The 13,243-nt window shown below is 40.3% G+C and overlaps 1 protein-coding gene and 1 long non-coding RNA gene across 3 annotated transcripts; one reads left to right on the forward strand and one right to left on the reverse strand.

The window, feature by feature from the left end:
• Positions 1-10,266: 10,266 nt before the first annotated feature.
• On the reverse strand, positions 10,267-11,600 carry LOC120664888. The gene is made up of 2 exons (XM_039944271.1): positions 11,404-11,600; positions 10,267-11,275 (listed from the first exon to the last, which is right to left on the reverse strand). The coding sequence occupies exons 1-2, from the start codon at positions 11,440-11,442 to the stop codon at positions 10,841-10,843; spliced, it is 474 nt and encodes a 157-aa protein (XP_039800205.1). The 5' UTR covers positions 11,443-11,600; the 3' UTR covers positions 10,267-10,840.
• Positions 11,596-12,986, forward strand: LOC120664889. Of its 2 annotated transcripts, XR_005671050.1 has the most exons (4): positions 11,596-11,844; positions 11,933-12,097; positions 12,217-12,589; positions 12,662-12,986. It is a non-coding gene; the product is annotated as an uncharacterized LOC120664889 (long non-coding RNA). The 2 variants fall into 2 exon arrangements; XR_005671049.1 differs by having other exon boundaries at positions 12,217-12,986.
• Positions 12,987-13,243: the final 257 nt, after the last annotated feature.

Here is a 13,243-nt window from a genome sequence, read left to right on the forward strand (position 1 = left end):
ATCCGCGCATGGGCACGGCGGCGTTGGGCACCGCCCGCAGTAGCGCTCGGCGCGGGGCTCCTCCAGCGGCGGCCCTCGACCGCGGCGCAAGAAGCGGTGACCCTTGGCCGCGACGCAAGCGACGGCGGCCCTTGGCCACGGTGCAAGCAGCCGCGGCGGCGCCCAGAGGAGACGCCGGCGACGGCGCCCGCCGGAGGAGGCGGCGGCGGCCCCAAGGGGCGGTGGGCGGTGGCCCCATGGAGGCGACGGTTACTGGATGGCTGCTTGGGCCGCCTGGCCGATCGCAGGCCGGCGCGCCTGATCGGCCCAAAAGGCCGAACCGCCAGGCCACCTGTTAGCTGCGCCAACAGGCCAAATTAAGCCCAGCCGAGCCGATCTGGGCCGCAGGCATACAGCAACAATGCTAGCCTTTCTTTCCTCAGGAAAATTGCAAAAAAGGCTCTCTGATTTCTACAGATTTACATGTTTTAGTATATTCAATGCTACATATTAATTTTTAAGGCCTAAATTATTTTGTTTTAGCCCCTAGACAAGATTCAATACTGCAATATATTGCATTTATAATTGATGCTATAAATACTTGTTTTAGACCTTGTGTTTAGATGCCTTATGATGCAAATTATTTACTTTGAGTAAATAGATAAATTTTTAAGACCTAAGAGTCTTCATAAATTGCATCATAATACAATATATTGTAGTTGTTTTACTATGTTCATATTTAGATATTTTTTCTCTGAATCTATGATTTTTTGCTTTAGTCATGGATCTGATCAGTATGGTAGAGTTTTAACTCCTATACATGGTTTGTTTCTAAGACCAGAAATTTATTCATGTCTAAATATACATAATTTGTCGATTTTGTTTGGCAAATATTTTTTAGCTGCAACAAATCGAATCCTCTTAATTAATTGATATTTAATTAAGATTGAATATAATTAGGCTCATATGAGCCTAAATCAAAAAGTCAAAATGGCAATCGAACCATTTTTTTTTTGCTACGAGGGCTAACATAGGAAGTATTTTTTGCTTTGATCCTACGGGATTTTGCATAATTTATGCTACTACCTAACTGTAGCACTTTATGTTTTGTTGTTGCTTGGATATTGTCATTGTAATATATTTTGTGGTTTGATTATATTATATTACAATGACGTCTTGATTCTCTTATATTCTTCACATATGTGACTTTGATAATTCAATTGAACTATGTTGGTGCATCCAACCCCTTGTTTTTGCACCAACATATAAGTTACATTTGTAATTTTTATAATAAAATTGGATATGTTGGTGCCCAAAACCACATTTTGCACCGCATACAAGTTAAATTTGCTAGTTGACATAGTTGCAGTTTAACAAAGTTCTCATTGGATAAGAATATTTTAATCAATCTATGATTAAATTATGCAATATAAATATCTTGATTATTTTGGTTATAAACACAAGGTAATGGAGTCTATGACATTGGCTGCGTTTAATTCCCTATGAATTATCCTGCCTTGAGACTGTGCCATAGCAGTGATCTAATCACCTATTACTGAGAGGTCTACATCTTGTTTTTTTGAAACTTGATGATTACCTACATTGTGTATTTAATCAAAATAAAAGTTTTGGATTGCTCTTTGTCATCATACTATTTTGCGATTACACAAGTTAGTAGAGTCCTAAGCAAAGGCTGCATTTAATTCCTTGAGAATTAATACGCCCAGAGACCGTGCTTAGGCATCAATATTCATTGCCTACTATAAAGATATACTCTTTGTTTCTGACATAGAGATTATTTGTCTTGTGTATAATAAAATTTATGATGATTCGTTGTTTGGTCTACATAATTATGTAGTTACCTACAATGATCCAAAACTATGATGAGATATACAATTATAAAATATTGCATTTGATATTAAAACATCACCATAGTGATTTGAGTTTACCTTAGGTGTAAATTCATTAAGTCAATGCTTGTCACATGTTGTGTATATTGACTTTAGAGGAGTCTGTTGAACTCGCTCTCGATGGCATCAACATCTCATATGGATAATGGACATTAACTAGTTTTATCCCATAGACTAATAAAAGAATTTAATGACTCTTAATTAGAGATCATTTATTATAGATCAAAGAAAATTGTGCCTTACTGTTGTTAAGGAATAATATCCATATAGATTATCGATAAGAATATCTTATGGAAGGAAAAATTGATCTATATCAAACATCAATAAGGGATAAAATAAGAGCTACAACATAAGATTTGAAGGATTTTTCCAATCCTGCATTTGAAGCTCTCTAGGAATTTGATTCTTTTTGCTGCATCTTATAAGATCGCATGACAAACACTCCTATATTTTCCAAAGAGAACCTAAATTTAAGGACAACAGGATCATAGAATATAATTCAAATGACTTGCTTCGAGATTTGGAATAATCTCATGGTCCATTGATATTGTTTAGTCCATCAAAATATGTTGTAACACTTGTTGTCAATACATAACTATTGTGAGTATCATATTGATGGATTTGATACTTGACAATATTTTTGGATTTCTTTATATTTGACAAGAATTTCATAGTTTCTTGTCATATATAGATTGTATGGGAATCATTCCAAAAAGGAATAATATATGCCTAGTGGACATTTGTCACAAACACTATAGTTACGGAAGCAAAATATTCCTGGTTCTTATGATAAGAAGAGGGAATAATTTTGGTCATCGCTGATGCGATGCATTGATAGTTTGTTCAATTCTTCCACTATCATTCTCCCAAAGGTATGGCATATAAGTAATGAGATGGATCTCATTTTGATTGTATTATGCATACAACCATCCCGTACAACATGTTGCGTATACAAATTTTTCACACGGTTGATCTATTCAATTTGAAATGATCAACTTGGACATCCAAAGGGATGCGTGAGAAATTAATGGCAATTCATTTGGTCATAACTTTTCCAAAGTGTGGATACGATAAGTACCACAGGGGAACATATTTTAAGATCTTCTTATCTTAAAATCAGGTTGACTTTATTAGATTCCTTGATCACATTCAAAAGAATATATATGGGTCCGATGCAAAAATTGTATGGACAGTTCAGGTATTTCATAGTTGTATAGATACATCTATAAGATGATCTAGAGTGTGTAAAGTTTACACACTCAGCCATGCATTTGGTAGATAATGCCTTTTTGTTATGAGCATTATCCCGAATTTATTGAGCTTTTTGTACCTACAATGACAATTGTTTGGTATAACAAAAGTTTAATTATATATCCAAAAGGATAAATTGGAATCTATAAGTATGACATAAGTCATAGCAGGACCACTATTAGTAAATTGACATTGCCAACTTCGTGTTGAGTTAGGTAGACTTACACACTTCTGACTTATGATTAACTGCATATCTCCCATATGCATATAGTACGTGGAAATACATGAAGATTTCCTATTTGCATAAGATTGAGTTACGTTGTATACGTACCACTCTCACCACCGCAGCATACATTGATAGGTTCACACAGAAAACTGGGGATCAATCTGAGTTTTCAAATCTCCGTCGATTGTTCAGTATCTAGATCTCTTAGAGAAGATCTATTTACAACCCGTATGCTGGTTTTAGTGTAAATGAGTTTTTCCAGGCATTAGGGGAGATTAATAGTACCATATAAAATGCCCAAAAAAATATTTGAATGCATAAAGCATTTCAAGCTCAGAATCACGTACTAAATTAACTAAACTTTAAGTTATAAAGTTCAAAGAATTATTGATTTGCATAGTATTACAAATAAACTGCCACATGCATTTACTAATCATTAATCTGATACAAGTATGTGCCAGAAAGAGTAGTGGTATTAAGTAAAACCACTCAACTCCCAATTGAAAATAAGAGGGGGAGAAGTATGGCCATAAAGCAGGATTATTCATGCTAGCAATAGAAGACTTTTCTTCTAAAGTAGTAAATGCAACTCAACCTTTGGTTGAAAGAAACCTAGAGGACATTTTATGTCCTGTGGATATTTATAATCCACAACCCAGCTCAGAGGTGCACCAAAATACTGATGCTGGAATATTGGAAAGCCCTGACTCTCGTTTAAGGAAGTCACGATGAGTCATTCAGGGTTTATTTTTAAGTTTTGATAACCGGAGAATTGTATCATATAAAAGCTACATGAGTCGACTCGTACTTCTCTTAATAAATTGTATACATTATTTCAAGTTATCCAGTTGATAAGATCATGACAGAGTGCTTTGTCACTCTTACTGAAACTTGTCTAGTAAAGTTATACATACAGAGATAGTCTTGCTCACCAGAAGAGAGGTGTTTGGTAGTAAATCCAACACCTAGACGTACCTTTATTGTGGGTACAAAAGTGTTTCCATCCTAGAATGGATTGAGAACAATGAGGTGGTGAGATTAAAGGAAGACTAGTAGCACAAGGGGTTTACGCAAAGCCCATAACATTGATTTTCAATGCAGGTTATTCTCCATAGTAAGTTATAAATTTTCGATACTAACTTTTGACTGGCAATACAAAAGTATCTATCTTTGCAGTTTATAGTTGATAGAAATAGTGATTACATATGATCACTTGATTTGGTATATTGTGAAATTTCCGGGAAGGAGTTCATATATCCAGTATTTACTCATATATAAAATCGCAACATATACCGTGTATTGCTTAAGTCAATATATGACTTAAGCAGTTAAGTTGATTTTGGTACAATCAACTTTGTATGTATTCCTTATATTGAAGGATACAAGATTGATTACACGTGATGTTCATTTCAAAATCCTTAATTAGATTTCCTAGTATTATATGATTGTCAATAATCTTGACATCATTGGTAATGAACACTTGTCATGAGCACGTTGTAATCTAAAGACGGAGTTTAGAGATGGGAGATACGATCTGAGCCAAAATTTTATTTTGTGTTTAGGATCCAAGTATCTTCTCCCAAAATTTTTTTGTAGTAAAGCTATCTATATCCATATCATATTGAGTCATTCAATATGAAAGAGAATCCTATGGTGGCTCTACCTTATGATAGAGAAAGGCATGAGGGGAGATTGTTTTATGCCATAGTGATTGAATTAAGATAATGGGACATGTGGTACATTATCCCTGTGCTATTTATGCGCTAATACATATATTATAAAAGTTCCCGGCCGAATATTATCTTTGCAATAATTTGCTATCTAATAACAGCACTATTCTACCTAAGGTTGGTAGATGGAAGTTAAGAATATCTTTGATATCTTAAAATAGCACATACGGACTTGGTATAATCCATGATCCGATTACGTGGATATCATGATTCTGATTATCTATAAGATCCTCAAATTCCAGATCATTAAAATAAGCTTTACAGGAATATGGAAAGATCATTCCGTAATAGTCTTTAAGTAGACATTAATGGTTAATTCCACTAATCATTCTGATATTACATTGTACAAGTCTACACATGAATGTGTATAGCTTGACAGAATGATATGTCACATACTGAAGTTATGTGGTATTGATTCTATTAAATCAAAGGACATTATCTATAAAGGTAATGTAGCTTGTGTTGTTTAGATGGAGACAAGTTATACTTAATGCAATATTTTGCATTAAAATGGTTCATTTTCATAGGTCATATGAGCATATCAACATTTGCAAACTAAGTACTTGTGATAATCTCGAAGAGATATTCACAAGGTCTACTATACTTCACATTTCATATGTGTAGAATACATTGGTATGAAAGATTTGCAAGCCTCAGGGGGAGACTCTCTCGTCTCTCTGATTAATAACTTGTTGAAAACATCATATTGCACTCTTTTCTTTGTATGAGTTTTTCCCTTTGGGTTTCTCATATAAAGTTTTTAATGAGGCAATATCGACACAAGACTATGTCATATCATCCATTTTTCTCGAAGAGGTTTTTGGTGGATAATATTGGAACATACGATACATTGTACTCTTTTCTTTATATGAGTTTTTCCTATTGAGGTTTCTCATATAAAGTTTTTGATGAGGCAATGTCAACATAAAGTTATATGCTATGTCATCTAGTTTTCCCCACCGGGGTTTTTTAGAAGATGATATTTGAAGCATATTGACCATAGGGTCAAGGTGTTATTAGACTAAGACTTTGGGTTTATCTCAAGGGTCTACTAACATTGGTAATTGTATATTATGGTGTTTCTTCTTATTTTTTCCACTGGGTTTTAAGGAGTTTTGCCTGGTATACCTGTATTACTTTGGTTTTTCCCATAGAGTTTTCCAAAGATTCTCCTCACATTTTTCCTAAAAGGTTTTTGGGGGAGATATATTGTATTGCATCTCCTGTTTTTTCCCATAGGGTTTTCAAGGAGTTATTCGATTGATTACAAGACCACAAGAAGAGCAAATTGATTACAAGACCATAAAAGGAAGAAAATTGATCAAGGCGGAGTGTTATGAAGAAATAGATTAGTGATCAATTTCTGTAATTTAATTAGATTAATGACATCATTAGGATGTCATCAAGTAGTTATAGTCACATGAAGGGGTCATTCCCGAAGGGGCATGTCCCTTCGAGAACATACACCCTTTGGCCCCTTTGGGCATGTATAAATATTGTGGTCCTTGATTCAATCAATAGTGAATCAATTCATTCACTCCATTCCATTCCCTCTCCTACTTCTAACAAGTAAGATGGTCAGATCGATTAATTTTGGCATTAATGCAGGCCAAATAATTAGTGCAATAGTATAAAATGTCCTTTTGTATTGTTCCTTTTTGTGTTCAATTTGTTTTACTCATGATTGAAATAGGAATAGGATCCGGCAAGAGCTTGCGTATCTGTTCAAATGAAGATATTCAGTCGTTAGGTTCTTAACCAGCATTCATTTCGAGATGTGGGATCAAGCAACATACTTTTGTGCTAACGCAATGCTATCAAAATATATTAATTTGATCGAATATTTGAGCAATATTTTCAACTAACAATGAACAATGAGTCTGTAATGTTATAACTTTCTTGCAGGTGTTAGCTAGTAATAAAGTTAGTTGTCAAAATATTAAATAGTATATTAAAAAAATTAAACACTGATAGGCCAAACGTATGTAGTAGTAGTAGTTTTCAAACAAAAATAAATGGTATTTTTCTCTCTCGTAATAAGTGCTTTAATATGACTATATCTTTTGTAATTTGTATATGAACGCGTGTTGTCATATGTTTTGGATATGTTTGTTCGTCAATAATGTCCATATCCAAAACATGACGGGAGCAGAGCTAGTGTATCTTATCGATTTTCTGACGATAAAGTAAGCAATCTTGTTCCGACTAGATGCTTCCAAATATTCTAGAGTAGAGGTTGATCGAAAGAAATAGAAAACTACTCCTTATATATGAGCCGCCCAATGTCCATCCATATTACTTGGGATCATGAGTATATTTCTGAGTTCTCATCGAGCGAGCACTACGTTGACAGCTAAATTTGGCACCTGCTGAGGTCGACCGGTCTGACCGGTCAAAGGCTAAGGCCGATTGAGGTTATTCCCAATCGAATCAAATCAAAATATTGCATTACTTTTTGTCTCTCAAACTCTAGCCTTTTCCAACCCTAGATTGCTTTCTTCCTTCGTCTCGATGGCGTTTGAAGACGTTCTGAGTGGCCTGCCGACCTCAGAGCAACCCTACGTTCACGAGCTCCGACGGGGTCCCTCCCGAGCTCGATGTTCTAGGTCTTCGCGAGTTCCCTGCTTGCACCGGTCAGACCGGTCGGCGAAACCAGTCAGACCGGTCTGCCCAGGGTTTTTCGCTGTGTTGATCGTTTTGACGATCGTCCGTGCGTTCTAGCGCATTCGAGTATGTCGGCGCGATTCTGTGTCAACACACTTTTTGGCGACTCCGCTGGGGAGAGATTAATCTGGTTTTAAAACCGATCTAATCTACTCCTCGAAGAAGATGGGCTCTTCAGAGATCGACAAGGAAAACATCATCATGGCTACAATGGAGGAGCTCACCGAATAGGAGCGCAAGGCCTACCTTCTTGTGGAGGAGCACGTCAAAGCACAATTCTTGAAGGGCTTATTGATGCGGAGAACAGGGTGATATATGGTAAAAAAAATAGTATAATTTTTAAGTGAGAATACAACGACATGTACAGCCCGCGCATTTGCGCGGCTAGTATTGAAAATTTAAAAATTCGCATGTCGTTTCCTTACTTAAATATTATACTATTTTTTACCATATATCATCATATTCATTATCGTAAATTATGTCTTATTGTTGGTTAAAAAAATTCAAATATGATCTACCTGTAATAACAATTTGATTATTTGTTGAGCTTTAACTTTAACAATATTATGCATATAATTATTCTTATTTTCATTTTATTTTGATTGATTGTTGTTAGTTTTAGTTTTTATTAACAGTATATGTTTGTAACTGAAACATAGCTAATTGGTATTTTATATTTAATTTTTTATAATGGCATCGGTGGGTGATTTTTAATTAGGCACAAGGGTATTTTAGACTAACTTTTATTATAATGGCAGTGGTGGGTAATTTTTATTTTTCTATTTTTCTTCGATTAACGTGGGAATTTCTAGGCCTTGATAACGAACATGGAGGCTCCGTTTGTTGGCCAAATAATAAGATAATAGATAGATAGATAAGCCAAGTTAGGCCAGGGTTAATAATCCCGACCGGTCCGGTCAAACCGCCGCCCTCCGGTAGTGGTTTACCGGACCGGTTTGACCGGAAACCGGATGAATTCAAATCCATATTCAAAATCGCATGTGTAATCGGTTTGGACCGGTATACGGGCCGGTTTGACCGGTTTGAATTCAAATCCAAATTCAAAATTGCATGTGTAACCGGTTTGGAACGGTATACCGGCCGGTTTGACCAGTTTACCAAGTGGGCCTTAATGGGCCGTCTTATTTTTTTCCTTTTCTTTTTTGGTTTAACTTTAAATGCCCGAAAATTATGTTAAACGAACGAATTTTGAGAAAATTTGACACAATTAGATTCGTCGCACCTTGAAGTATTTTTAGAATTTTTTTAGGAATTTTTCATTTTTTTGAATTCAAATTCGAATTTTGAATTTGGACCGGTTTGGTACCGGCCCAAACCGGAACCGGACCGATTTGACCGGTTCCCACCGGTTTTGTAAACCCTGAGTTAGGCTCGATCTTCTTGTTGGGCGACTAATTTTGGCAGCCAGAAATGTCATACGACGACTGCCTTGGTTCGTTGCCAGCCTGAAAGTGGTATGGCCGGCCTAAAAATGCACGAGATATATAGAAGGGTTTGAGAAAATACTCGGACCCGGTTGATAGAAGCATACTTTTTTTTTTGTTACTCTAGGACTGGTTCCAGTACCCCAAGTGGGGGGCTACTTAGGGCCTATTTGGTTCAGTAGCACGAGTAGCGCATACAATTCCTGAGAAAAGAATCTCACATGAATGGAGTACTAAACAAAATTTATTTGTAAAATCTTTTCACGGATGGGCGTAACTTTTCGATACGAATCTAATGACAATAATTAATCGATGATTGGCTACAGTGATACTACAGTAACCATCCTCTAATCGTGCGTCAAAGGCCTCATTAGGTTCGTCTCGCGAAGTAGCGCAGGATTGTGGAGTTAGTTTTGTAAATTGCTTTTATTTAGTACACCTAATTATTGGTCAAAATTTTTGTGCTAATTGTGCTACTACGAACCAAACAGGTCCTTAAACTTGTCTTTGCCAACCTCTTTAACTTTAAGGATTGTAAACATGAGCTCGAACTTTGTGTCATTTTCCCTGCGTAAAGTTTGATGTGCTCGCACCCTTTATATCTCCTTTGTGTTGTGACACCTTTTTTTTTTTTCCCACGAGAACTTTGTGCTGGACACCTGTTGCCCTCTGAAACCTACTGTATGCGTCATTTCGCGCATGTGCACGTCAAACGTTTAGCGGCTTGAATTACGAACCAGACCACGAAAAAATACACCATCGTCATCACTTCTTATTTGCCGGTTACAAAAAAAAGTTCTAGGCCGACGGAGGAGAAAAAAATTGGCCCAATAAGTAGCCCAACCCAGTATGCAGAGCCGTGGCTTTTCGAACCACCTCTTAGACAATGGGCCAACCTCTCAGGCAGCGAGTCAAACACAACCTGACTGACAGCTGAACGACAGAGACACGGATACCGCAGGTATCATGTGTGGTGTACGTACAGAGCCATGAGCACCTGATGGATTTCCCATAAAAAAACACTTGATCGATGTGAACCAAACTGAACGTAGGTACACTTTCCGTCCCAAAATGAATATATTTATTTGACCATCAGACATTATGGTTGACTATTCGTCTTATTTAAAAATTTTATGTAAATTATAAAATAAATAAATTATAATTAAAATATCTTTAGTGATATAGTAAGTCATAAAAAATAAATAATATTTACATAAAATTTTTGAATAAGATGAATGGTCAAATATGATGTCTGATGGTCAAAGAAATATACTTATTTTGGGACAGATGGTGTATTTCACATACAAATATACAAAGTATATACAGCAGTATGGATGGATGTGAGCGTGCTACCTACTACAGCTAACCTGACTCTGGCAGCATGCAGGGCACACGATCGTAGTACTGCACGTACAACTACAACGTATTACGTATACATGCGCCATGTATAAAGACCTCTCAAAGCAACAGTACGTGTACTTACCAGCTACTAGATGCATGCCCCCCATACACACTATATATACACACACATGCACATGGATGTAGCATTATGTACACATATATATCTCACGGCAAGCGCATGCAGGAGCTAGGCCGAGCGAGCGGGGCGCGCCCGTCGCCCGTGCTCCTGCGTCGTCAGACGTGGGGCAGCGCGCAGCTGCTGGCGGCGCGGGCCAGCTTGTCGCCGCCGCATGCGGACGGCGTGGTGGCGGTGGCGGCGCCGTCGATGCTCCTCCTCCGGTGCTGGCCGCTCTTGCGCGCGATATCGCGCATGGAGCTGGCGAGGGACAGCTTGGGGTTGAGGCGGACGGTGGAGTTGAAGCGCTCGCACATGGCCGCGTGCGCCTCCACGGCGCCGCCCACGGACAGCGCGGGCTCCCGCGCCTGCCGCTCCGTGACGGCCGCGGCGCACAGCCCGCACACCCACTTCCCCTGGAACCGCTCCCGGACGCGCCCGATGTACGTGGGCGTGCACTCCTCCGCCATCCCGCAGCACTCGCACCGCACGCTCCGCGCCTCCGCGCCGCCGCCGTCCGCCCCCGGGTCGCCGCCCTCCGACGAGCCCCACCGCTGCGAACAAAGCAAGCACACGCCTCGCCCAGGTCAAGTACAGGTACGTGCAAATTATTATTATTCCCATCAACCTCATCAAGATCTCTCGATCCAGCGCGCGCGACGTAGCAGGTGAAGAGCGTTACCGTGGGGGTCTCGGTCTGCCTCGCTAGGCGCCACGGCATTACGGCGGCCAACGACGGAACGGAACGGGCTCGACCTCTCGAAGCTTCTTTAACCAACCAACTGCTACACGGCCTGTTACCACGAGGTAGGTAGTTAGCCTGGCCGATCAGTCACCTCTCACCTCTGCCCACTTGCACTTGCACTGTTGCGCGCACGGGCTGGCCGGCTGTGGCTGGCGACGTCTCCCCGGGGGCCCTATTTATAGGCGCGCGCGGCGGCGGCGGCGGGGGACTGGCCCGGCCCCGCCCACAGCATCGCAGGCCAGGCAGAGGCAGGCAGATCCATCCCCCGGAAAGCGGAAATCCTGTGCGGCGCAAAAGGGGAGGAGGAACGAACCTCTCCATCCATCGTCTCCGGGCGATCTCGAGCAACTTGGGCCAGGCAATTGTTACCCGAAAAGCGTACGTCTCTTTTCCACGGGATCCGAAAATATCCTGTTCAGCCGTCTTTGCTCTGTTCATCACTTCATCTGGCCTCCTCCTCTGACAGAGGGAGAAAACGAAGTGCACGGTGTGCTTGCTTGCTAGATCTTTTCGATCGAGCTCGCTCGCTCTGACTGATCAGCTAGTAGCTAGCTATAGCGGCGCACTCTTCACTCTTGGAACCTGCTGGCTCCAATCTCTGTCTCGTCGGTTGCGGACACTGTTTAGTGGAGTAAGCCCCAGGCTAACTGTCTCTGATCTCCGCCCATCATTCTTTACCTGGGATTTTGATGGTTATTAATATCTTAATCGAGAGGTTAAGGTTGTGCTCATTGGCTTTCCCATTTGCAGGCATGGCGGATGCGCGGATCGAGCAGCATCCAAGCAAGAGGGGGTGTCGGGATCGCGCGCCTTTGAGTCTGTGACCGCAGCAAGCGCCTCACGGGATGCGCATCGGCGGCGGGGGTGTCTTGCCATGACAGAGCTTCATCGCCTAACCTCATCTCCCGCTGGGCGATGAGTAGGCGCGCCCCTTTTCCCTGCCCCGTTCCTTTTCTTTTCCTTTTCTGACCAGCACCCTTGTCGTCCTCGCTCCCTGGCCGAGACGAAGCTTTCGCCGGGGCCAGGGTGACGGCTGACCTGGTACCCGAACGGAGCAGGCAGGAGGAGCTGGCATGGGTGTCAGAACAAGTGACCCCGATCAACTTGGTAACTACTGTAGCAGGTGATCGATGGTTCATTTCTTTCCTGGCCGCGGTGCGTCCCATCGCGCATGATGAGCGCTTGTTTTACGCAGATCACGCCGTCCCGCAAGGAGCAGCAGGGAAAGCAGTAAAGCACACACTGACACACATCTACAGACTCAAGCAACATCCGTCCTTCGGAATCACATGGCAATAAGAGGCATGACAAATGAGAAAAACACGAGGAATACGCTTGTACATGCATGGACGAGCAACGATATCGTCATACACCATCGATATCACAGCTGCTAAGCTTGTACGACGGCATCATTGCGCATCTCCAACAGATTAATCATCTCTCTCTTCAATAAATTTTTTTAATATTTTGGTGATAAAGGTGCTTCAGCAGATTATCAATTCAATCCCTATTACTTATAAGTTTTTAGTAATCACCAAAACACAACTCCGTCTCCCCTAAATGTAGGGTTTTTCCTCTACCCTATTCTTTTTAGTAGTCTGCTGCAACAACTATTACCTAAAACATAAATGTAGTTATTGGTAATGAAGAGAGAATATGGAATATGAGTAATCTGTTGGAGATGCTTTTAGGGACAAATAGTCACTTGCATCCCTAAACGTATTTCTCATAACAACTTGAATCCACCCAGATACTCGTGCACTAGGCATTATTAGTC

The sequence above is a fragment of the Panicum virgatum genome, chromosome 3N (genome assembly GCF_016808335.1).
Source record: "Panicum virgatum strain AP13 chromosome 3N, P.virgatum_v5, whole genome shotgun sequence".
NCBI lineage: Eukaryota > Viridiplantae > Streptophyta > Magnoliopsida > Poales > Poaceae > Panicum > Panicum virgatum.